At 38.0% G+C, this 27352-nt stretch overlaps 1 protein-coding gene across 1 annotated transcript in view; it reads right to left on the bottom strand.

Moving 5' to 3' along the window:
* Positions 1-3406: 3406 nt before the first annotated feature.
* The window catches only part of TMOD3 (tropomodulin 3), a 63719-nt gene continuing 39773 nt past the window's right edge, over positions 3407-27352 (bottom strand). The window contains exons 4-10 of the mRNA XM_019730629.3: positions 22235-22357; positions 20814-20903; positions 17266-17396; positions 15429-15536; positions 13271-13414; positions 12153-12297; positions 3407-7343 (exon numbers count right to left, since the gene is read on the bottom strand). Coding sequence (XP_019586188.1) covers positions 7309-7343; positions 12153-12297; positions 13271-13414; positions 15429-15536; positions 17266-17396; positions 20814-20903; positions 22235-22357 — 776 coding nt within the window. The 3' untranslated portion in view covers positions 3407-7308. The remainder of the gene's footprint in view (positions 7344-12152; positions 12298-13270; positions 13415-15428; positions 15537-17265; positions 17397-20813; positions 20904-22234; positions 22358-27352) is intronic.

Here is a 27352-nt window from a genome sequence, read left to right as displayed (position 1 = left end):
CCCAAAATACCTACCTGACATCAACAGCTACCACAGGGTTAAAGAGCGGTGGGAAACACAACACTCGATTTAACTTCTAACTTTGTGAGCAGTAGCTGGAATGTAATAGGTACCTAAGAAGTATTTATTAAATGAACAAACCATTGGTATTATCTTGGGCAAGTTACTTCTCTGAAGTCGGTTTTCCCAACTTGGTGGTGTTTGGACTTGACCATGTAAATCCTTCATGACTTAATGTTTGTATTTCTCTACCTCTGATAATTGAATACTAGATATATTTTTTAAAATGTTTTATTGTTAAATAGAAGCGGTCAAAGAAAACAAAATGGCCCATCATCTCATCATGTAGAAAACCTGGATTTACATATTTCCCTCCCTTTTATACTTTTAAAGCGTAATTTCAAGTTTGTGTAGTAAACGGATTCATAATTAGCACTAGCTCCTGAAAGGCAAGTTAGAGACTCATCCAGAACACTGAGAGATACTAGCACAATTTAATTGTAAGGTCAGCTATATATTTTTTTTTTCAAAAAAAAATTTTAATTGCTTGATAACCTAGTTTCAGGTATATATCTAATACGACATCTGTATACTATATATTTTGTGTTCAACACTCAAAGTCTAATCTCCTTCCATCACCATATATTTGACCCCTTTTACGCTCTTTAACTCCCCCCCACCTCTTTACCCCTCTGGTAATTACTTCTGTTGTATCTATTAGCTTGTTTTTTTGCTCATTTGTTGCCTTTTTATTTTATATTCCACATATGGATGAAATCATATGGTTCTTGTCCTTTTCATTCTGACGTATTTCACTTAGCATAATACTCTCAGGATCCATCCATGTTGTTGCAAATGGCAATGTCATCTTTTTTATGGCTAAGTATTCCATTGCATATATATTCGCCTTCTTTATACAGCCATCCATCGGACAGTTTGTTTCCATGTCTTGGCTATTGGTGAATAATGCTGCAATGAACACAGGGGTGCATATCTTTATGCTTCAGAATTCATTTGGTTCTTTTTTAGTTTCATTCTCCAATGAATAAAAGTACTTCTTATGTTTATTAATTTTATTCCTGAACTCAATGAACTAAGTTTCTTAGTTTTCTTATGTAACATTGATTTTCTTCATAACTGCAGTCTCGAATTGTCATTTAAATCACTGTCTTTCATGACTTTGACTTTGATTTCTGGAGACTTTTCATTTTCTTTCTGTGTTCCAAAGTTACCTTGGTTGTTCATGGTATTTGAGGGATTCTCTGCCTGCACATTTTAGGTGCTGTTTTGTTTTGATCCTTGTTTGCTCTCAACAATTCAGCAGGTTGACAGGTACGGTACTTTTTTTCACTGCGCTGCTTGGGGCAACTCAGCTTTTTTGACCAGGTTCTGTCAGGGAGTGTGGGGCAGGAAAAGCAAATGTGATTTCACAGCTCCCTGCCCCACACCCCTCAATGGCCTTTGACACCAGTGTTTTGTTTACAGCTTCCCAGCCGCTTCTACCTGGCTTTGCTGAGATGGGACAGGTGAAAGGAGATGCCTCTTCCTGGAAACTGCTTCTGCCCCTCAGGCACCAGGCTATAGTGTGTGAGGGCTGCAGCTCAGCTTCTCCACTGTTACTGCACTTGCTGGAGCCACGGTGGGCACTGAACTGCATCTGTCACCACCATGCTTTTCCTTCCCCCACCACCCCATCTTATCTCCCCTACTCGTTCCAATATGCCCAGATGTTCCAATGCATGGATTTTTCAGGCGTGTTTGAGTGTTGAGCAAATGAGCCTTTGTTGAGTAATAATTGTCCAATGTATAAATTTAAGGGGAGAAACGAGTTTTCTCACTCTGCCATCACGTTGATGTCACTCAGCTCACCTATTCTTTACAGGGGCTGGACTCGAGGCTCTGCTCCGTCTGCAGACAGGCCTGGGGCGCGGGAATCAGGCTGGGATTTCTAGGGCCTCAACCTTTGCAGACACGCAGGAAAACTTAACATCTGAAGGACAAAAGATGTTTGGTGATTTTGGACCCATGTGTGGTCGGCCACCCACGTTTTTTGGCACCTAAATGAGCGGGGTGCTACTGGGCTGAGCGTGAGGGCACGGTCACCCCACGGCCTCAGGTCCTGGCACCACATCCACTTGGACTCACAGGAGCTGGTTACCTGACAACTCAAGTGCCTGAGCTTCCAACTTCCCAAAGGGCACCCAGGCTTCCTTCCTCGAAGTAAATGTAACCCGACAGCCATCCTCAGAAGGCAGCCAACGTTCAAGACTCAAGGGGAATTTATTCCCCTAAGTTTCAGATCTGTGAACATTTTAAACTTAATTGACACTTATCCCTAAAAGTTTCTTCAAACCCATTACACGTTTCACTGATTTTCTCTTTGGTTGGTGGATAAGGTGACTGATGTCTTTGCTTTGCTGTAAAAATAATCTCTACTTTTTTTTTTAAAGCAAGATTGGCTCCTAACCAGGTCCAGAACGCACTGTATCCTAGGACCCTGTTTCTTCACACTTGTGAACATAATTCAGTTTCAGGATAGACCTGGCCTGCTACCGATGGCATCAGATTAAACCAATAGATATGAAATTCCTGTTTTTATGGGTAAAAATGTTCAGGTACTGGCAATTGTATATCATTTAACTCAAGAGGGTGGGATAGAATAATTCAGGGAAACTGATAAGCTTGTTCTTTTTTATTTTTTTTTTCTTTTAAATTGGGGAAGGAGAACAGGACTGTATTGGGGAACAGTGTGTACTTCCAGGACTTTTTCCAAGTCGTCCTTTCAATCGTAGTTGCGGAGGGCGCAGCTCAGCTCCAGGTCCAGTTGTCGTTGCTAGTTGCAGGGGGCACAGCCTACCATCCCCTGCGGGAGTCGAACCAGCAACCTTGTGGTTGAGAGGATGCGCTCCAACCAACTGAGCCATCCGGGAGCTCAGCGGCAGCTCAGCTCAAGGTGCTGTGTTTAATCTTAGTTGCAGGGGACAGAGCCCACCAACTTGTGGGAATCCAACCGGCAACCTTGTGGTTGAGAGCCCAATGGCCCATGTGGGAATCGAACCAGCAGCCTTCCGTGTTTAGAGCATGGAGCTCCAACCGCCTGAGCCACCGGGCCGGCCCCTAATAAGCTTGTTCTTGAAAAGGTGTATGTAAGGAATGAACTTTAGAACATCTGAATTAAAAGGATTTTCAAAAAGTCCAAATCTACAGGATATTTGATAAACTTTATTAAAATTAGTTATCCCAGTGTGAAGTGGTAAGTTCTAAATGCCTATCGTACATATTCTTCAAAAGAAACTTCACTATGCTATGATGAACCAGGTTAATGATATTTTGTAATATTTAAACATCAGTATTATAAAACTTTCTGCTTTTATATTTATAAAAATTGAAAAAATAAAGAAGCATCTACACCACTTTGGATATTTTATTATTAACAAATGTATTTAAATACTTATTTTATGTGACAAAGAATCATGATTATAAGGGTAATTTTCAAGCTTTTAAATATAACTAAAACCAAATATAATTTATTCAAAAGACTGCAAAATATAACGTGGGCATTTATTTGAAATTATAAAGGTTTTTATGCAATGTGTGTGTGCAAGCATATGTATGCCAATTAAAAAAAAAATCATTCTTAAGCAGACAAATCTGGAAAAGGGCCCCGTCTGAGGGCAGCACAGGAGTTGCTCTGGCACGTCCATGTGTTTCGGTTCTCGTGGATGCCATGTCTTCAGTTAATACTATTCAAAAGTGAAGTGGCCTTGAGGGCATTATGCCAAGTCAAGTAAGAGAAAGACAAATATTTATCTTATTTATATGAGAATCTAAAAATCTGAACTCATAGAAACAGAGCAGACTGGTAGTTGTCAGAGGCAGGGGGTGAGGATGAGGTAAATAGGCGAAGGTGGTCAAAAGATACAAACTTCCAGTTAAAAAAGGAATAAATCCTGGGGATGTAATGTACAGCATGGTGACTAGTTAACAATACTGTATTATATATTTGAAAGTTGCTAAGGCAGTAGATCTTAAAAAGTCTTATCACAGGAAAAAAAACCCACTTTTTTACCTATGTGAGGTGATGGATGTTAACTAAACTTACTGTGTGATCATTTTGTAATATATTCCTATACTAAATCATTATGTTGTATACTTTAAACTAACACAATGTTATATGTCAATTATAACTCAATGAAACTATAAAAAATTCTTTTAATAAAGTGGCATTGTAAGAAGGAGCAAAGTTGGACAGTACTAAACTTGCAGAGAATGGAAGGTGCTACGGACTCCAGAAAAAGCATGCTCCTCAGATCTGCTTGGAGGTAACGGTGGTTCCTGATTTTATAAGGGAAAGTAAGGCAGCCCTGGGAACACAGAGCCAAAATTATAAGATTTTATGAAATCCCATGAATCTTTTCATCTTATTTTAATGGCTGCAAGGGTTAAAAATAATGTACAATAGAAAATGACTAACATTTTATCAAAACATTTTTTCTAATTTTTTTTATACCATGGAATCCCTTTTTAAAAATGAAAATACATCAGATACTGTCAATGGAAAAACAATTTACAAAGTTCTATTTACATGTAACTTTTCCAGAGTGCACCTATTGCATAAAGCAAATGTGCAGGTTATTTCATTCAAATAAGAATTTGCAATTTAACGATCAAGATAATTCTTGAAATCTCTAACAGTCTATTTTTTCTTAAGCACAAAATGTTTATTTGGTCTTTTAAATGACAGGCACCCTTAGAAAATGTATTTCACCTATACTTTAGACTTCTACTAGGCTTTCGCTACAAGTATATAGCACCAAAATCCATTTTAATAATATAAATATTAGTAATTGACTTTTAAAATACATAAATTTCATGTAGACATACTGGAAAAATTAGAACTTCAAATACGAATATAAAATTTTATAAAATGTGAAGTTACAAACTTGTAAAAAACAGCAATTTAAAAATGTAAATATTCTTTGATTAAATAACCAGATTAAGTTTAAATTGGTTAGAATGCAAAATTTAAGGTCTTAGAATATCTTTGGTTTAAAAATCAAAACTACTTGATTTTAAAACTCAACCCTAATCTATTACAAAATTTTAGAGCAATGTAGAAATTCTGAAAGTTACTAAAAGGTTAAGAGGTGCCAGATTTTTTTTTTTAAGAGGTGCCAGATTTTTAAAGATCAAAGTAAACATCAGTTTTCTACCTTGTAATTACAATTCTTGAAAGATTTTTTTGCATTCAATAGTTTGAATGTTCATCTTTAAAATTATTAATGAAGAAATCGTTTCTTCAATAATATAATGAACTGTTGTAAGTCAGAAATGGAATGGTACAAGCAAAACACTCAACTTCTCCATACTTTGATAAATAATAAGTGAAAAAGATATTACCCTAAGTATGATATATAATTCTACCTACCTATGTTTAAAAACAATACAAAACAAAAAAAACAACTTATGGAAGGAAGGGGTAACATACTTAGCAATGTACTGACTCATAGGACAGGGCAAGCAAGGCAGCCGTGCTGAAAGTGGAATGGTGGCCTGATCTACTGCTCCATGCTGGCCCCCACCCTGCTGGAACAGTGCAGTCTCTTAAATCAAGTACATTTCCAAAGTTGTATATGAAAAGGAGAGAGAGAGAAAAAGAGAGAAAGAAAGAGAAAGAAAGAGAAGAGAGAAACTTGTTAAAAAAAGAGAAAAAAGCAGCAGCCTATAACTGAAAGGGAATAGTGCAAAGTCAATCTTTGGCCCCTTTAAAACACTGGACACTGATTCAAAGAAACAAATACATCTTGTTAAGAAGGCTTATTACCATAGTACACAAGAAGCTGCCTAGCTCATTGGGTAAACTGTCCACCCCAAGCCAAAGGAGCAGACATTTTGTAATTCAATGTCAAAAAATAACAACAGACCTCTCCGCTACTCTGAAACGAGGTCTTCCCTTTAGAAAAATCTCCCTGCGAATGATACAGCCAGGCCTGCATTTTTGAGGCCAGGATTACTCAGATTCCTTTGCCCCTCCCTGCCTTCGGTAGCAGTGATGCCTCTACCACCTCCTGCTCCAGGGGCTGCCTGGATACAGGTCCAAATCCTCCATCGCACTGGTGGTTCTGGAGTCAGTCTTCCCAGCACAGTAGACTTCAATTGTTCACTTTCATACTTCGAGTAATAGGAAGACAACTTTTGTTATGAGAAACTGCTTTTACACAATATGGACAAAAAAGTACAAGATGAAAGAAAACAGAGTAAACATTAGGTTTATGAAGATCTGTCTTCCTTACTGGTCTGAAAATTTGCAGAGTGGTGATTAAATACCATTTATAGAATTCTGCATTGCATAAAGAAACTTCTCACTAAACTGTGCAACACTTGATTTGTATGCATGCCAGTTTCTAATTTACAGTAACCATCAGTTAAATGACCGTTTTGTGTGCTCTTCAGACTTAACCTCCATCATGTTTGTTATCTTTGATTGATGTGTTTAACAACTTTCTTTTTCTGCTTTACCCTAAATAACCAAGAGTTGGCTGTATGCCTTTTACAGGAAAGAAAATAGCTTTCCTATTCAGATGCTTTTTACTATGGGCTTTCACAAAAATTTAATAATGCCCACATAATGAAAATGAAAAAACTGTAAGGAATTTAGATGTCACTATCCTTTTAAAACACATCAGACAAGTGCAGTAACCTGAAATGCACAGAAGACCATTTTCTCTCTGCTTTTAGAGATCTGCTTTTACTTCTAAAACAGATGACGAGATTTTGAGTCAATCTGTTTTAAAATTCTGGCATTGGGCTTTCTTGATAGAAGCACAAAGTACACTCGTCCCAAGCTCATGTCTTCTAAAACATGGAAAAGTCTCCATGTCCTAGAATAAGGAAAGCTTTGAAGTGCTTTGTACCTAAGAGGTGCAACAGCAGTTCTGGTATCAGCTATGGCCCTTTAGGATTTAAGAAAGATTGGTCCTTAAAATGTTCGTGTTATTCTCCATGACTTCCTATATTTTCTTATAATTGTATTTCTTAACCCAAGACCCAACATAAACCACTCAATTAAGCTAAATTAAAATTGATTTTAGCAGAAAGTAGAAAAAACACTTTAAAATATAAAATATCCCCTACTATTGATTTTACAATTTGAAACTTGTAATAAACTAGAAAAAAGATACATGTAGTTTAGAAAAAGAAAGATTTCCAGTCTTTTCCCTTCTACCCAGGAAAGTTTTACAACTGATATCACCAACACAAGCCCTTGGTGACCTTTCGAAGTCTTCCGAAGGTTGCACCTTGGCGGACTTACTGGTGGTCTCCTTCAACTCGTCTCTTGCGAACTGTGAGAAAAATAAAAGAAAGTTATGTTGGAAAAATCTGTTTGTACAAGGTTAACTTGCTTGTTACAAACAAATTTCTGTATAATTCAGTTACAGACATTACAAAAATGAAATGTCTGTTTCCAGTTCACATGGCCATTAACATAAAAAATGTCACTCACTTCATCCTTGTCATTTACCTGTTCAGAAATAAGGGGCTTCAAAATGCGCACGACGTGTCCTAAGCTCCCCTGTGCGTACACGGCCCTGCTAGAAACCTAACACAGTGTTTAGCAACCTCCTGCACGTCCTTGTGCCTGTCTCATTTTTCCATTAAAAGAGTTTATACCTCCATTAAAAACGATCAATAAATTCTTGTGTTAAATTTTGAAATGGCACTCAGGCAGCTGGGATTAGAAAGTACTAACAGAATCTATTTGCATGCTCTTCTGATTAGGCACTACGATTTATATCCTTAGTCTGTGAAAGAACATACCAAAACCAGTTTTGTCATTTTTATAGGTGACTTGCCACTGCTCTCCAAATTTTCCTTGTCGTCTATAAAATGAACCAGCTCAGAACTCTGACAAAACAACAAATGCAAAGTAATGAAACTCTTAGACCCTGGTACTGTGGTGAGGTCACAGCTGGCTACCACAAAGCGTGGCTGCCGGAGGTGAGCCAGCCAGTTCACCCGCTGGAGTGGAGGCCAATGCAGAGCTGAGGCACATGCACTCCAGCCTCCTCGTGGACTGGGGACCGCGAACCGTGCTCCATAGCAGGGCACAGCCTTCCACTTGAGGATTATGCTACTTTTGCTCTCACCCATCAGCCACCAGGGCGCTCCGCTCAGAGCCCCAGGTCAGGGCTCCGCAGCATGGCGGCCAAGCCCAACGGAGAAGAGGACAAAAAGCACGGGTTCTGAGCTGGCAACAGAGTGTGAATCATGGTGCTGTCACTTCTTTGTCGTGTGCCCTTTGGCAAGTAAGTGAACCTCTCGGAGCCTCAACTCATTCTCTGTAACAGGAGAATAATGGTACCTGTACCTCACGGCTGGGCAGTTAAAGGCACGATGAGAACGTAGTAAACACCCCAGAGAGCACTCAGCTTCATCACCTATCACAGTGGGGTTATGGGATAGTCCTGCGGCCCTGGCAGGCCATCTTTTTTGGGGTGTGGAAAGCCAATTTAGCTTTTACAGTTACAGGATTTGCATTTACGCATTACTGGTTTTGATACTCTTACAGTTAAGTTCCTCTGTTTAAGTTAGATTTTTGGTCTATTAATTTTATACTTTCTTCTGAAACAAGTAGGAAGGCAACTGCCTTTGTTCAGCTTGAATTGACCGTTTCACAGAGAAACGAAAAGCCAACAGATGCACCTAGCCCACCGGCCAGGCTACAGGTGCTCTGTTCTCATGCTATTCTGACTGCTGGCTCTTGGAACTAGCCTTTGATGGCTGAGACCAGACACTCGATGATGTGCCTAAGAGATTGTCCGGCCGTTGGCTGGGGACTGGCTGGGTAATAAAAACCAGGAGGACTAAGTATCAGTTTCCCACACACATTTTTATACTTATCTAAGTACGTCCCTGACGCTAATTTTAGTCCCTGTTAATAAAGAACAAGTTTTTTTACTGAAAAATTAAGGGGAAAAAAATCAAACAGCGACTTCAGTCCTCAAAAACAAACCTAATTCATGTGTATAGATCTCTGAAAAATATAGAAGTATCTGAGAGACAAACCAGACAATTCTTTAAGGTAGAAAATTTCCAAGAAAACTTTGAGTTGCAGCAGGGTTTGGATGTTATCAGTAGTCCATTTCAGATGTTAAAATGCATGTTATAAAAAAAATGTTATAAACAAGATCTATAGAACAGAGTAGAGCAAAGACAAACACTGTAGAAAATTATGTAGTGAGCTGGTGTGAAGATAGGAATATCAAATATTGCACCTACACCACGTAACCTCTTTGCTGCTACAGCTATGACACTTCTTAGCTGGAGAGATGGTGAGTAGGTAGAATTATTTCAACGAATACTTGAGACAAAGAACACAATGAGAAAGGGAAAGATGTTATCAAAATCAAACCACTAAAGATCTGATACAGCCCCATTTGCAAAGTGAAGAAAAATTATATGACCAAGAGATTCTATAGAAGTTTCAAGTACTGTTTTTCAGTACATCTTTATCAAGGTAAATGTTAGACGACATAGTACTACATACTAGTAACTACATATTAGACTGCATGGAAGAAAACATGTTCTTCAAGCTTGCCCCCTTGATCTGTAGGCAGAGATCAAAGTGCACAGCTGAAAAACCATCAAGCTGAGGATTCTGGGAGCACAACATAGCAGAAGATGGGGCAGAGCCATTTTCAACTCCTCTTCCTCACTTGGTGCCACTTGTTACCTTCTGGCAATTCCTCATTCAGCCTGTAGATGAGAGGCTTGGAAATTTGGCCCCGTTACCAATTACTTGGCAATTTCTTTCCAAAATTCACTGCACTAATGTAAGTTCTCGATACTTCATGATCAGTCAATTGTGAATGTTCTAATTAACCTCATATCCTCCCTATCTCTAGAAGAGTAATAAGAATATTTTTCTTGAACTAGCATTTTTATCATGCATCCAGTGGCCTACAATGGCTTCCAAATGCTTTCCACATAAAATCCAAAGAAATCTAAGTTCTTTACCATGTAATCTTAGTGCATCTCCTAGCATTCCCTCTTAATCAGCTGCCATCTCTTTTTTATTGTTAGCTTCAAGTGGCAAGCACTAAGAAGTTTATTCTGGAGGCAGCCTCCTGCCATGAGTCAGTTCTAACATTTGCAGGCTGTCCTCAGCATGTAAATAACTTTCTTGCTTCCAAACCTGAGCTTTCATCCCATGCAATTCTCATTTCATACCTGAGAACCAGATTTCATGTCTGAAAATCTTGTTTGGATCAGAATGAAACAGCATTGGGTGGGGGTGGTCGACAGAGCTACCAGCACAAAGCTTTTGCTTCTCTCAGTCCTGCTTTGTGTCAGCACAACTTCTTCAGCACGGCCTCCTTGCCTCTGCCACACACGGCCATGGACAGCTACTCAACTGCTCAATGCCAACACAGAGCAGCCTAGGAAATAGTTTTTATCTGTCCCCTCATCACCCATTGGCCCCAAACCTGCCTTACTTCTTTTCTTACAGAAGTGTCGGCAAAGCGCCTGCCACCACAGGCCCCTCAGAAGCGCACCAGTGCTGAAGCCTTACACCGGCTGGCGTCTCTGTCACTGATGTGGCTCTCACCGGGCTGCTCTCCTGCATGACAGCTGCTGAGACCACCTGCCTGCTGGGACACAGGTGACAGAAACGGTTGGGGCTACAAATTTGTTGGTGGCATTCTGGGATAGATCAGGTAGTTTCAGAGGAGAGGAAAAATGGAGAGTGCTTTATGCTTAAGTTTATGGCTGTTTAGTTACCAGAAAATTGTAACTCTGAGCAGGGTTCAATTTCTATCATTTTCTTTATTCACTTTATTAAGTACCTACTACTGTCAGGCGTGTTTTTAAGAGTTGTGGATTCAACAGACAGACATGGTCCCTGTCCTCAAAAAGCTTTAAAAAAAAGCTTTGAAAATGGATAATTACAATGAAGTATAACTAACTTACTAAGTACAAACTTTTTTAGAGCCAATAATCTATGTCTTGAAGTTCTCCAATTATTTGTGAAGTTTAGTCAGACTTGAGAAACATGACTCTAAGAAGCAAAATTAAATACCTGAAGGAAAATACAGAAGCCAACTAGTGAACCACTATTAGAAGAATTAACATGACTCTGCAAATGACATCTAGAATCAAAAACACACCAAAACACACCAATTTTCTCTTTTAAAAAGCAAGAGGCTAAAATCTTCTATGGGAAACTATACTCATCAAAGGACAGGAAAGGTTTGAACTACTATTTCCCCCAGTGATCTGGATTATGAAGCTGTATTTTTTCTGCTCCAGAAACCTTTAAAGAATGAAAATTCAAATGTGGCTGAAGCTTAAATGAACTGCATCACTTTGAAATGTTACTCCCTTTAAGAAGTTTTATTTTTTAATTCTTATCTAAACGCATCTTTTAAAATACGTATTTCAATGATACACACCACACTTAAGAGTTGATTTTTGGAAATGTAGAAACAAAATTATAAGCATCACTGTTTTGAATTCAGCCTTGGTTGGAAAATAGACTTCAAGTAGAAGCCACAAGCCTCAGCAGTTCAATAGGAACCATGAAAGAAGGGGAGACGACTGAGGTGGATGTGTGCAGTGAGAAGCCCAACTGCCCAGTGACAGCGGTGTTAGGGAGGCTGGTAAGTACAGCAAACATTTACATACCACTGACTGTAGGACTTGGGTTAAAATTATAATTATTCTAGTCTATATTTTACTATATAAAATTGAATTTCTCGTAGGCCTTTTTGATAAAAAGGACAAAAACTTTCCCGTAATGTTGAAGTCTTTGTTTCAATAGTTCCCAGGGGTGACTTATAGCTGGGAATAAAAATCTTTGTTATAGGAAGAATTTAGTGTAATGTTTATAGAAAACTTTGTTCACTTAAAGCTGTGAAATGATTGTCACAGGAAGTAGATTTTACCCACTAACCATTCCCAATAATCACTACAACCTCACTTAAACTGAACTCTGATTCAATCAGTATAAAAAGGTCTGTGCAGATTTTTAGAAACAAAGGCCCAATAATCTCACTCTGTTAAAATTTATTTTAAAAGTAAAAAGTGTTCCTCTAATACATTATCTTAAAGGTACAATTCAGAAATTTCATTTGATACTGCGTATGTCTTACCTAAGTCATTGTTTTTTGTTATAGCATTAGCTGCCCTGGTTCGCGGTCCCTGCTGTGTAAACTGATATCCAAATTTAAGGATATTTGTATTTTCTTCAAGCATCTTGGCCATTTGTAATTCTACAGCTGTCCCCAACTGCTGCCTCTGGAATAATCAGAAATACAGAACAGTATTAATAAACTAGATCAAAATACTTTTCAAGGTAAGTCAAGACTAAGACATTGAGATATATGCTGATTCTGCTGGTCTTTTTAAATTTCTCCAATTTTTACAACATACGTAAGAGAAACAAAATTTTAAAGTTCAGTATAGAGCATACAGACATCAAAAAATTGTGGATTACCACAATGAAATACCACTTCATACCCCTATCTGTAATAAAAAAGACAGAGAGTAACAAGGATTGGCAAGAACATAGAAAAACTGGGACCCTCAGACATGCTAGTAGAAATTTAAAATGTTGCAGTTATGGTGGAAAACAATTTGGCCATTCCTCAAAAAGTGAAACAGAGTTATCACATGACCTAGCAATTTTACTCCTATGTCCATACTCATGAAAAATGGAAAACACATTCCAATAAGAACTTGTATAAGAATGTTCACAGCAGCATTATTCCTAATATTCAAAAAGTAGAAAACAACCCAAATGTAACAATATTATTCAGCCATAAAAAAGAATATATGCTACAACATGGATGAAACTCCATGGATGAACATTTTGCTAAGTGAAAGAAAGCAGACTCAAAAGACCGCATATTATATAATTCTATTTACATGAACTGTTTAAAATAGGCAAATGCATAGACAGGAAATAGATTAGGGGTAACCAGGGGCTGGTGGGAGAGGTGTCTGCTAGTGGGTATGGAGTTCCTTTTTGGGATTATGAAAATGTTCCAGAATTAGTAGTGGTGATTCTTGCACAACTCTATGAATACACTAAGAGTGATTATTTACTAAGTTAATACTCGGGATGCCTCGCAGGTGCTCTCACCCCCTTTCACACCACCACCTTCCTGAACAGCTCCCCGGCCTCCTCCCGTCCACCTCCTGACCCGCCCGGCCCTACGCAGCAATGTGGGCTGCAGCTTCCTCCAAACTGCTGCTGCAGAGCACAGACCTGATTGTCAATCTTGAGCTCTGTGAGGGTTTCATTCTCTTTTAAAGCGTCAATCAGTGCCAGAATCCCAACTCCTGTAATAAAGTTGGACTCCATATTTAAACTCTTCAAATTCTTGTTTACTCTCAGCATATCTGAAAAAGCCTAGAAATTAAAGAAAATATTTGGAGATTAAAATTTGACAGCATCTATTACACACTGCACATGCCATAAACAAATATGCTAATTAACATAACTGCCTAAATGTTTCTCATTAGATTATTTTAGCTTGACACCTACCTCACACGTCTCACATATATCTACTTTGCACTTGTACCCTGTCACAATCTTTAGATTTTTTTGTCACATGTAATTTTCTGTTGGTAGCAATTTCCACTGCTTTTCACATTTTTAGGTTCATTCACACCCGATGTCATGTTTCTTTCTCCTGTGTCTCCCATACTTTCTGTCAGTTTCTGTGTACGACTAACTTTATCAATGTCCCTTTGGAACATCTTTTCTTATTTGGGTCTTGCTACAGCTGGCTTACTGCGAAGCCAAAATGAGCATGGCATTTTTGAGGAAGAGTAGGACGGCCGTATGGCTATAATAGAATGAAATAAAGGGCAAGTAAAGGAGAGGCCTGATCATATAAGGCCTTATAAGGCCAATGAAAGATTTTGATTTTCACTCTTAGTGAGACAGTGAGCTGCTGGAAGGTCCTGAGTATAGAAATGAGATAATTAGTCTTAAGTTTTAAAAGAATCTTTTTTGATGTTGTATAAAGAGTTGGCTGTGGGGTGGGTAAGATGGAAGCAGACAGCGCAATTAAAAGGCTACTGCAATAATCTAGATGAGAGAAGATACTGGCTTAGACCAGGGTGGTACCGTACTTGTGAAAATGGTGAGAAGTGGTTGAATTCTAGAAATATTTTGAAGACAGGGCTGGACATACATTTAAGGTTGTGAGAAAGGTAAATCAAGGGTAACTCCCTTTCTTTTTGGCTTCAGCAAATGAAGCAATGAAGTTGCCATTTAGTGAGAAAAGAAAAAGTGAGAGAAGGAGATATGGAATGGAAGTTAGAAGTTTGGTTTGGGACTTAAATTTGATACTGTGTTTCCCTGAAAATAAGACCTAGCTGGACAATTGGCTCTAATGCATCTTTTGGAGCAAAAATTAATATAAGACCCGGTCTTATATAACATGACATGACATGACATAACATAATACTGGGTCTTATATTAATTTTGCTCCAAAACATGCATTAGAGCTGACTGTCCAGCTAGGTCTTATTTTCGGGGAAACACGGTATGTCTGTTAGACATCCAAGAAAAGCTGTTAAGTAGCTGGACAAGAGCATGGAGTTCAGGAGACAGGTACAGACTGGAAATAATAACACTGGGAATCATCTATATATAGATAATATATAGCAATGAAATAGAATGAGTTCACTCAGAAAGTGAGTGTAAACAGAGCAAAGAGGTCATGATGGAGCCCTAGGCCTTTCCAATGCTTAGAGGTTGGGGAGAAGAGGAGGAACCAGCATAGCAACCAGAGAAGGGATAGTCAGTGAGGCAGGAGGAGAATCAAAGTCAAGTGTAGAAAAACGTTCACACCATGATCAAGTGGTGTATACCCCAGGAATGCAAAATTGATTTAATATAGTAGGTTGGTGCAAAAGTAATTGTGGTTTAAAAGGTTAAAAACAACTGCAAAAACCACAATTACTTTTGTACCAACCTAATACAAAAATTAATCAATGCAATACACCTTATTAATAAAGGACAAAAACCACATGATCTCAAGAGACACAGAAAAAGCATTGGACAAAATCTAACACTACAGATCCATAAATGGAATCTTCTGCAGATGTTAAAAATAATGCTGTGGAACTTTATGTACTGATATGAAACGACTTCCAAGAACTACTGTTAAGTGAAAAATTAAGTTGCAGAACAGCATACACTCTATGACTCCATTTATGTTTTTATAAATTATAGGAAAGAAATAAAGGAAAAATTAACATAAAAGAGTAAATCAGGTACTGCCTAATAGTGAGATAAACATCAATTGAAAAAAGGGAGTAAATTTTGTTCACAAAATCACCATTCAGCCACTTCTGTAACGTATCCTGGCACGTAGTCATAATTTCGGTATTATCAACGGTAGCTTACTTACAACTGCAACAGGGTCATTGCTCCTCGTGGCTGCAAGACTGAAATGTTTCACATGTGTGTTGGTTTCCAAAGCCTTCGCAAAATCTTTTAGGGTTGGAATTGGGATATTCTTGAAAGACAATAGTATAGAACATTATTACATTTCAGTTTTCAGGACATTCAGTTCATTACTCAAATATACCTATATTTACTTTTCTCGTTAAAATGTATTCAGAAATTACATAAACACACAACAGTTAGTCTACAAGTGAAAACAAATAACTCAGCCTCCTCCATATCTATTTGACTTCTATATTATGGTACATTTGCACAAACTGTTGACCTAGAGCAGGGTACATATTACCATTTCTCTAGCATTTAGGTTAAAGAAACTCTTGCAATTCTACATTTAATTATTCATATTAAAAGAAGTCAACACACTTGAGTATTCAAAGTGGATCCGCTTTCTACAAAGAGAAAGATGTGGGAGCCCACCTCTAATAAGTATGATTCCTGAGGCAGATGACATACGATTCTCAGTCCTTTAAACTACAGGTAGTAAGAGAGATTAGCCCTATACTACTTTAAATGTGGAAAGATATAGTTCTAGAAGGCACTAATTTCTCCCTTTAGTACTAAGACTTCCATTCCCTGAAGCCTGGTTATTTTCAGATCATTACTGTTAATTTAGAGACAGATATATGAGGACTGAATTTTTAAAGAATTAATAAAATTAGTGATCAACTAGGGATATTAGCTTTTTCCAAGGTTTTTTTCCCTCCACACAAAGGAAGAAACACCCACTAAATGAGTGCAGTGGTCTTATTCCCTAGGTTCTTGTAATTTCCAGATGCCCTCTCCAACTCCAATTCAGACAAATCAAGATTTAAAATGAGGAATTTGTAATGACGCTATTATACAATGGCCAATACCCAAGGGATAATTGGAGCTTACTCTTCGGTAATTAATTATCCCTATGTCCTTGTAACTCATTTCTTCCTTCTTTACTCCAAGGAAGAGCTGCATTTTAAAAAACCTTGTAAGACCCCAGAAAGCCCACTCCAAAGTGTTTACTCAAGAAAAATGAAAACATGTTTACACAAAACCTATGACTGCATGTGAGTGTGTACAGTGGCTTTACTCATTATCAACCCAACCTGGAAGCAACCCATGTGTCTATCAACTGGTGAATGGATAAACAAATCGCAGCATATCCATACAATAGCCCAACACTATCCAATAATAAAAAGAAACAACTGATAAGCAACAACACGGGTGAATCGCAAATGCATTATGCTAACTGAAAGGTGCCAGACTCAAAAGGCTACATACTATGTGGTTCTATTTATATGACATTCTGGAGAAGGCAAAATGATAGGGAAAGAAAACAGATTAGTGACTGACAGGGGCTAGAGTTGGGGTCACAGAATGAGGACAAAGGGGTGTGACATGTTCTACATCTGATTGTGGTGATGGCTGTACAACTGTATGCATTTGTCACAACTCATGGAACTGTACACTAAAAAGGGAGAATTTTACTAAATGTAAGTTATACCTTAAGAAACATGATTAAAGAAACAAAACCTTAAAGACAAATGCTCTTAAAAGTAGGCAGTACTTTGGAAGCCAGAGAGATTTACACTGACAGTCTGTAGGGTTTACATTTCTGTATGATACTCTTTAAAAACCAAGTCCGAATAATACTGTAATATTTTAATTTCTAAAATATGAAGGCATCTGTGTTAGCATACTGTTAGGAGTGAAAACTACCTTTAAGTAGAAAGAATTATACTATATCAAAACTGCTAGGCTCTTATCCTAGATCTACCTGACTCAAAACATTTGTTTAGTATACCTACTTTTATATTATTCAAATTAACTTCAACAAGACGAACATCATTTTCTTTAATTCTCTTTAAACTCTCTTCAACGTTGGTTGGATTTGGTGGCTCATCAAATACTGGAAGAATCTTTTCACCTTTTACCACATCTGTAGTAACAAATGAGAAGAGCATGAGTCTCACTGGTTGATATTATGATACTATTACAGTGGATGCATATATTAACTTGCTAACACATAACACACACACACACACACACACACACACACACACTGTGGAACTAATTTAAATGTTTCTTCTCCACAATTTCTAAATGATCCTTTATGTGTTGACACATATTTAAAGCACTCGAAAAAAATTTTATTGAACATATACCAAACATAATCCAACATTTCTTTGTAATGTATCAACCTTCAAAAATGAATATTTTCACTGCTTTTTGGTGCATTACAAGATATCTTTACCACTAAAATATATTTCACAGCACAAACCAATGATTCCATTTATTTTTAGCAAAGTTTAAGATAAAGTTTGAATATGATCAAATTTAACACCTCATATCTTTTTGTCTGAGATCTAATAATTACTGTAAAGGCAGTACGAATCAGACTTGAAGAAATACAGCCTCCATGAGAAGAGTAAGATGATGGAAGGACACACTACCTCTTCTTCCCATGGCGAGTACTACGCAATGGGAAAGGGGGAGGACCCTCCATTCGGAAGAAGAGTAGGAATAGGGAATGGGGGACCAGAGAGGTAATGGTACACACAAGAGCTACTGAGGCAGAAATGTCAAAACTTACCGCCCTGCTTCACTCCTACCCCCAATCCTTCACCATATATACTATGCCAACACACATGGCCAGGATACAACTATGCAAAGCTGAAAGAGGACCGTGAAGTCTTGAACCCTCTAATGAGATACAAGGGTGCTTTGAGATGTGTGCGGAGGTTTTTGAACACCTAGAACAGGTTAACTTCTATGGATAAATTTTCTGGAGAGAGCACCTATAGCATCAGATTTTCAAAGAAGCAAATGACCACAAAAAAGTTAAGAACTGACATGGAAAGACTGACAGGATCATTGCTTGGCTTAGTTCTTCCCATCTGCCCTCCTCTAGCTTTTAGGAGCAAACCTCATCTTAATACAAGGTATATTATTTACTCATCCAATAAATTTCCTCTAAGAGTAACTTGTCTTTTTCAAATATCACACACATACACACACACAAACACACACAGAGCAATGAGGAGATCAACTTAGATGGAGGTCTGAAAATTATTTTTCTGAGGACAGTTGAAAGATTGGGATGTATTTAGCCTGAAAGTATATATTAAAAGAAAGTATTCCCATTGTTTTCAGATTTATTCTGTAGAAGGAGAAGAGAGGAATTTCAGGTGGTTCTGAAAGGCTGGGTCAGAACAAGTGTCGAATGCCAGGAGGCAGAATTTTGTTCAATGCAAAGAAGAGCTTCCTAACAGAGCTCTGATAAAGGACCGAGTGGGCTTCCTCTCACAAATGTTCAGCAGGACAGTTTTCTTCAAGATGGTAGGTCAAGTGGGCTGGAGAAGAGCTTCCTCACTGAATGGAAAATTGAATGAGTTCTTCCTCAATTTAAATTTTATAAAAACCAAATGATTTCTTTCCCTACTCCACAAAATGTATGTATTTAAGGAGACTTGCTCCCTAATGAAATAATGGATCCAGTCAATGGGATGCTGAAACCATTAAGAAAAGTTCATGGGGAACTTTAAATGGATGGATCAGGCTGCCAACATTTGAACCTACTGATCAACGTTAACACATTCCCCAAAGAGGAATGACCAGACTTGATGTGATTCAATCACTATGTAGAAATCACTATGTATTCTTGCCAAAAACCAAAAACCAAAAAACTGCACCTCAATTTGATGAAGCCTCTAGAAAATAATAGTTTACAGAAACTTAAGAGATAGGGAAACATGTAAAATGAAGGCACATGGTTGCACTCAACCAAATCCAGAATGGAAAATTCTACATGACTAATAGCCCAGTTTCTTCAGGAAATAAATGGCAAGAAGAAAGGGGGAAAGAGGTTAAGGAGAACTATTAGGAAATTAAGAAAAACTGAAACCAAATGACAACCAAATGTAATGTGTGACCTTCATTTGGGTCCTGATTTGAACAAACCAACTGCGAGATAATGTTTTTGAGAAAATAGGGCAAGTCTGAACGTAGACTGGGTGTTAGATAATATGAAGGATTATTGTTAATTTTTAAGTTGGATAATGGCATGCTAAAAGAAAAGTCTTTATCTGGGATAGACATACATGGGAGTATTTATGGGAAAAGTAATACGAATGAACAGGATTTGCTTTAAAATATCCCAGGAAAAATAAAGTGGAAGGGGTGGGGAGGGAGGCAGACAATACAAGGCTGTCAAAATGTTAAAAATAGCTGAAGCTGGGTAATGGATGTATTATTTTCTCTTCTACTATGTATGCGTGAACATTTCTACAACAAAAAGTTAAAAAATAGAGGGAATGCCAAATTATAGAACATTCATAAAACGGAGTGTTATACAGATGTTTGAGTGAGGTAGCTCTGTATGTACGAACAGGAAACATGATATATAGCTAAGTGATAAACAATACAGCAGGGGTTAAAATCCTCACCACCGACGTTGTGTGACATTCGAGTTAGATACTTAATCATTTTAGAACCTCAGCTCCCTCACCTGCAAATTAAAGATAATAATAATACCTATTTCATAGAATTATTATAAGGATTAAATGAGAACAAGTCACATTCAAGAACTGTGCACAGAACATGGCCCATAGTGAGCATTAAAAAAAATTAGCCAATAGTATTTTTTTAAAATTAAGTTGTGAAAAATATCTATAGTATGATCCCATTTTTGTAAAACAAAAAACCAAAAAACTACGTATAGCGTGTGTGTGTGTGTATAAAAGTTCACATAAACACAGTACAAAGTCTAGAAGGATACACACCAAATTGTTAATAGTTGGCGGTGTGGGGAGTAGAAGGCTATGAATACACTTTTGCTTCTTACCTTATACACTTAGGTATTGTTAAATTATGCTACAAAAGTATGTATTACTTTGGTAATTTTAAAGCATCCTAAAATAAATTTTTTAAAAACCTTTGTTTTAGGCTATTTAATCCTTTGCATCAGACTAACAGATTTAGGGGCAGAATAGTTCTGTGGTTTCTCCTAAATCTGACTGTATAATGTAGTTTGTCAGCATTGTTGTGGATTTCTTGAAACTCAGTAACACTGAAAAAAGAATGTCAACAAAAGCCAAGTTTGATTAGCTCTCATACTGTTCAGCATTAATATTATTTAGTGAGGTGAGAGTGGTTCCTATTACTTTTGCTGACACATTAAGCATAAAATATTTAATATTCTATTTTCAATGGTTTTCTGTCAATACCATCTAAATAGAATCTTAGGTTTCCAGTACATACACATAAAATTTGGTATCTATATACTGAAGTTGATTCATGGAGAAAACAAAATATATTTAAAAAGGACTGGAATTCACAAAGCATTGCAAATACTTACTTGAAAAATGTTCTTGGTCGACACCATTGCTACTTCCCACTATATTACAGATCTGTGTATTCGTTATCAAATTGTGCATCCCAAGAATAGCTATAAATGTAGAAAAAGAGAGTTATTTTTTTATTTCCACCAGTTTTAAACATAAAGAATTAATTTTACAACCAAAAATTTCTATCAATGATTTTAACATTCTCTGGATATTTTCCTACTCAATTACAGATTTTGCAACCAAAAACAGAGGGACAGCGTGATGGAAAATCACCTACAATCTCTCTCACCAGTGCCCTTATTATTTTCCCCACATTTCTGAGTCAGACACATAGCTGAAACCAGCCTAACCCTAAATGTAAATCTATCCTTAAGCTCCATCTTGTGGCTAAAGAGAAAACTGAAATGACCTATTTTTGCTGTTCATCCTTCTCACAAGGTTTCTAGCAACATCATGTAACAGAAGGCAGATTTTCAACTTAACCTTCACTATTTTTACATTTGTTAATAACTTTCATATTAATTTACATTTGTATTTTAGCTAAGAGTAGAATACTAAAAGTATAGTTGAATTTTCATATTTAAGATTAAAGTAGCATTCCTCAAAAATGACAGGAGAAATAAATTTGGTTTTGGTTTTTGATGCCCTTTTGCATCAATGAGGCAGAAGCTACAGCGTGCCCCGGCCCATTCCACCCTGATGAACGCATCACTTACAACTCCATCAGTCCTCAGCCCCCAGGAATAAGATGCCTGCTCTGGCTGTGGTACTACACCCTGACTGTCCCTTTCCTGGGTTCTCCCAAAGGAGCATCACTGCTCCTTTCAAATGTTAGTTCTTGGAGTTGAGAGTAAGATTTCTCTGTGTCATATTTTTCTAGCTAGGAAAATGGGTGCATGTGGAGGTAGGTGGGGAAGATACTGGTCCAGAAAAGAAACCTGCGATGAAAATAACAAGGAAGTTTGGAATGTTCCATAACTTCAAAAAAGTTGGGAAAGTGGTAAGTATAACTCAGGGCTGACTGTTTCGTCTGCTTTCCGGTTACCCATTTTTTGGGCTCTTTCTCCTAAAAGGGGACACCAGTTGACCCTGGAGACTTTTTTGCAGGGCTAGGATGGGACAGCTTCTAGCTGAGCACCAGCAGATAAAAGCTTTTTATAATGACTTTCAAAAAAGGGAAACATGGGAAAAGATTTCAAATAATACAATAAATGCCATTAACATAAAAATTTCACCACTGAAAGAACTTAAAGAAATGAAATTCCTTGTATCAGACTTATAATATAAAAAACAAAGCCAAATAAATATGTGGTCACTGATTCAACAGCACTTTGCTAGTAGGCAAAGGAAGCATTTATATTATGTAAACAGGTGTGTGCTGGTACTCCCCGCCCCTCCACACTCATTCACAACTTAATGTTTTAGAAGATACCTGCAAGGTCACACAATTCTGTGTCAGAAGCACTGGTCAAAGCTTCTTCTAATTCTGGATCAAGAGATACTTTTTCTTCTGTAAAAGTCTGTATAGGTTTCTGTTTAGGGATAAATATTTTCCCTGTAAAATAAAGCAGTTTGTTAATTTTACTACTATAATTAACTTTTTTTTTTTTTTAAAAGGAGGCACAGCTCACAGTGGCCCATGCGGGGATCAAACCAGCAACCCTGGTGCTCTCAGCACCACACTCTAACTAATCGAGGTAATTGGCCACCCCACACTACTATAATTAACTCATTACTATTTTCCTCTAACAAAAATTATTAAAAGTATATGCAATTGAAGCTAAAATTCCAGATTAACATCTACAATAATTTTGTTTCATCTTCAATATGTATTTGTAAGTTTCCAGGGAAATACTTTGGCCATACAAGTTGGAATAAAAAAATAAATAAATCAACTGAGAAATTTTCCCATTTATGGAAATGTAAGTAGGCTCTTTTTGGAGTAATTATGAGTTACTCTACAATTACTGAATCAAAAAATACAAATAAAGGAATACAAAAATCTGTAAAATTTTAAAGAGATTGAAAAAAGAAACAGAATTCACCTTCTTATTCTTAAGCAACAAACTGTGACAGTCCTTTGGGGGTTGGCAGAGGCAATTATTCCAGAAATTCAAGTTCTAACTGTAGATAAATTCCTTATGTCCTGTGTGGTAGTCTGAAACTTTTGGTCACTGTCCCTCTAAGCTTGATGTACACTACACAAGGTTACCTATTAAGAAACTAATTATTCTAGACACCTAGAGTATTTATTATGTGAAAGTCAGTATTTTATTACCAAATGTTCAATGTAAGATTGAAAATATGAAGGGAATGGAAAGTAATGACATAACTGCAGCACGAGCTGACCAAACAAGACATAGTCACACATGGTGGGAACTGGGTTACCAAGAATGCATGCCTCTGGTTTCTCTACCAACACAGGTGGAAATTCTATCTAAATGGTCTGGAAAGGCCTATGTATGGATTCACGGAAGTGCAAATTTTCTTTCCAATCAGGACTACCAGGGAAATATGTGAGAATGTGTGGCCTGAGGAATCTATGCATTGCTCTATCAAAATACATGTTTGTGGGCTTATAATTAGTACACTGAGTGTTGTGTGTTTCTTGTTCAAGGTAAGTATCAATCAGTGTAACCATAAGGAATCCTTCCACAATACAAACTGCCCCCAGGACTATGGCCAAGGTTGGGCAGGTATTTTCTGCTAAGCCCATCTAAAGGATCTTAATTTCTCATATTACATTTTTTTATTTTTAGCATTTCCGTTTGGTTCTTTTTTAAAAAATAGTTTCCATGTCTCTGCCAAAATTCCTCATCTCTTCACATGTGCCATGCACTTGGTCCACCAGATTCTTTGGCATTTCTGTCAGTTATTTCAAAGTCCCCAAATGATAACCCCAGGATCTGGGTCATCTCTAGGTCCTCTATTGACTGTTTACTTCCTTGACGATGGGTCACCTGTGTCTTAAGACCTTTCTGTGCTGGGCGTTTTCTATAGAAGTATAGCAGAGACTGAAGGAAATGATATTTATTCCCAGAACGGAGCATGCTCCATAAGTCGGTGCTGGATCAACATGCTCTACAGGTGACCTGATCTGGCCTTTGCTGCCACTTCAGTTTGCTTCAGTTCCTCACTGGCTCCAAACATTCTGAGGACAAGATTGGGACTCTGTCTTCAGCAAGAACCCTGCTCAGCTTCTGGGGATCTCCTAAGCTGCCTACTTTTTGAACTGTGAAGTGTGAGAAATTTCTCCCGATGTGTAGCCCAGGCTGCCAGCTTTCCAGGTCACTGGGGAGCTCTCTTTTTGTTTTCCAGTCCCACCCCATGCTTTTTGGGCGTGGGCAGATCTTTCAGCTCCACTCTTGCCTTGTCTGCTCTATAGTCTGTGAAGTAGGGAATGGCCTGGATGGGATTCCTCTCTATTCCCCTGGCTCTCTCTTGGTTTCCCCTAGCTGAAAACCTATGCCTTGGGAATTTTCTCAGCTCTGCTTCATTGCCTCTGTTCTTGGAGCAGTATCCCTAACACTACGTGAAGACCTGTAGCAAAGAACTGGGGGGTTAGTACAGGCTGACTCTGTCTGTAGGGCTGCACTGTCCAATGTCGTAGCCACATGTGACCATGTAAATTTAAATTAATTCAAATTAAAAATTCAGTTCCTCAGCCACACTAGGTCAGCACAGATCCTGAACATTTCCATCACTGCAGAAAGTTCTAGTGGACAGCACTGGTCTGGGGCTTCTCTGGATTCTAATCGATCCTGCCAGCCCTTCCACAGTCATTAAACGTTTGTTATGATACAAGTTAGGCTGATTTCTCCTTACTCCTCTCCATAGTTGTTTTCTCCATTTCCCTACATTTCAGTCAGGAAAGAGAAGAGGAGTGGATCATCTCTTTTACGGAGGGCTTTTCACTTTCTGGAGTCATTTAGATTTGTGTCCTCAAGCTGACAGGTTTATTTTTTGTTTTAAACTATGATTATGTAGTTTATACTGCTTGTTATGGTGAGAAGAATACGTCTCTTGCAATTTTCTATATCTGAATCAGAAGTCTTTTTTTTTTTTTTTAAACAGGACTTTATTGGGGAACAGTGTGTACTTCCAGGACTTTTTTTTTTTTCCCCCCAAGTCAAGTTGTCCTTTCAATCCTAGTTGTGGAGGGTGCCGTTCAGCTTCAAGTTGTTGTCCTTTCAGTCTTAGTTGTGGAGGGCGCAGCTCAGCTCCAGGTCCAGTTGCTGGTTGCTAGTTGCAGGGGGCACAGCCCACCATCCCTTGCGGGAGTCAAACCAGCAAACTTTGTGGTTGAGAGGATGCGCTCCAACCAACTGAGCCATCCGGGAGCTCAGCGGAGCTCAGCTCAAGGTGCCATGTTCAATCTTAGTTGCAGGGGGCGGAACCCACCATTCCTTGCGGAATTTGAGGAATTGAACCGGCAACCTTGTGGTTGAGAGCACACTAGCCCATGTGGGAATCGAACCGGCAGCCTTCAGAGTTAGGAGCATGGAGCTCTAACCGCCTGAGCCACCGGGCTGGTCCCTGAATCAGAAGTCTTTACAGTCAAGTATTTTCTTATTTAAAAAATGGCACTTGGTCAATTCACAGTGTATTTATATTAGTAAGGATGTTTTTAACTACATATAACAGAATACCCTATTAGAAGTGGTTTACACTGGCAGTTCTCAAGCTTTAATGTGCATCTCATTCACCTAGTGATCTTACTAATATGCAGATTCTGATCCAGGAGGTCTGACGTGAGCTCTGAGATTCTGCATTTCCAACCAACATCCCAGATGATGCTGGCACTACTACTGATCCACAGACCACTATTAAAGCAGCAAGTGTTCCAACCATAACTAGTATTATTTCAGTAAGACCACAGGTAGGTGCTTGTAAGGTTGCTTCAGCAGCCAATGTTGACATCAAAGATCTAGGCTCTTCCCATTTTTCTCTTTGGCGATAACCAGCGTGGGTGGAGGCCTTTGTTCTTAGGCCATCAGTCCCAAGATGACCTTGTAACACTATCATTCGTCCTCATGCACAAGGTCAGGGCAGGAAGGAAGGACACTTTCTTAGTCGCCAACTTTTATAAAGAAAATTGCCCAGTAGATTTCTCTTCCAGTCTCATTGACTAGCACTGAGTCACATGTTCTTGTCCCAGCTGCAAGGGTGGCTAGAAAAGCAAGCATCATCTGGCATCTTCGGCCTATTTTAGAGATGGGTTCTGCCAGTAAGGAAGGAGGGATTTGTGAATGGTTGCCAAAGAGGCAAATACAGTGTTTGTCCCAATAATGAACCAGACGAAGTACAGTTCTGTGCGTCCTTAAGCGCACTTATACTCAGTACACTTACACATTCTTCACGTTGTCTGTGTTCTGTGGGTTTTTCCAGCTTTTTAATGTGCTGTTCATCCCTGCATTCTTGCCTAGCACAGTAGGCAATACAATTTGTTGAATTTGGTGATCACCTCCAGTTCAACTACCTCATTATATGAAGTATAATTTAAATACTCTGTTTCAAAGTAACATAGCAAAGTTAACACTAGAACACAGATTCCTAAACGCTCAACACAGTGCTTTTCCCAATAAACTGGTGGCTTTCAAACTTAACTCTTCAGCCGTGGACTTTTCCTTTCAAATGCCTATCCATTTGGTGGTATGCATAATTGATCTTCTTAGTACCAAATTTTGGAGTTCTGATGATTATTAAATAATCTTTTATTATTAGTTTTGAGACAAAGGCAAATCTAAATCATTACATCCTGATAATTCCATAGAACTTTTCACAGATTGATATAATCAAAGTGGCATACAATTCAGATGGCATGCCTTTAATTGCCATTTCAGGATAATTACATTTTCCTGAGCTCAGTCTCACCTGTATTTTCAGCTAATCCAAGTCTCACCTGTATTTTCAGCGAATCCAATGTTAGCTACACATTGGATTCACCCAGGGAACTTTAAAAATTCTGATGTCTGAGTCCCACCCTCAGCGATTCTGATTTAATTGGTCCGGTGTGCTGTATGGGACATCCGGATTTTCAAAAGCTCTCTAGGGATTCTAATGCATAGCAGGCAAGGTCAAGAATCACTGGGTTATAGCATTAAGTTACTAAATAAAACCATGTAAGCTATCGAATAGCTGCCCATGTCTTATTCTAGGGACCAATGGAATCTAAAGCATTATAAAAATCTAAAATGTTTATTTTTATAACCCTCATCCACATTCCATAGAGGTATTATTCATATCTAATTTTTCCCAATACATAAATTTTTGCTAATACAAATACAAAATGAATCTCATCAGAAAAACAACAAAACAAAACTTCCAAGGGCTATGGAAATTATTCTGTGATATAGAATTTTGCTATTTTTTTTTTTTTATATACAGCTCTGAAATAGTTTGGTACCTCTTCTGGCACTCCTCTTTATGATAGTTTCTCTAGATTTTTGTTGTAGAAGTATTTAGCCTATACAATATTATATTTTCTTACAATACAGAAAGTAATTATTTCATATTTCTTCATGGTTAGCTTAACAGTAATACATGTAAG

This window comes from Rhinolophus sinicus, chromosome 3 (assembly GCF_057876585.1).
Source record: "Rhinolophus sinicus isolate RSI-liver-muscle chromosome 3, RSI-T2T, whole genome shotgun sequence".
NCBI lineage: Eukaryota > Metazoa > Chordata > Mammalia > Chiroptera > Rhinolophidae > Rhinolophus > Rhinolophus sinicus.
This window is presented reverse-complemented; position numbering and strand designations above follow the sequence as displayed.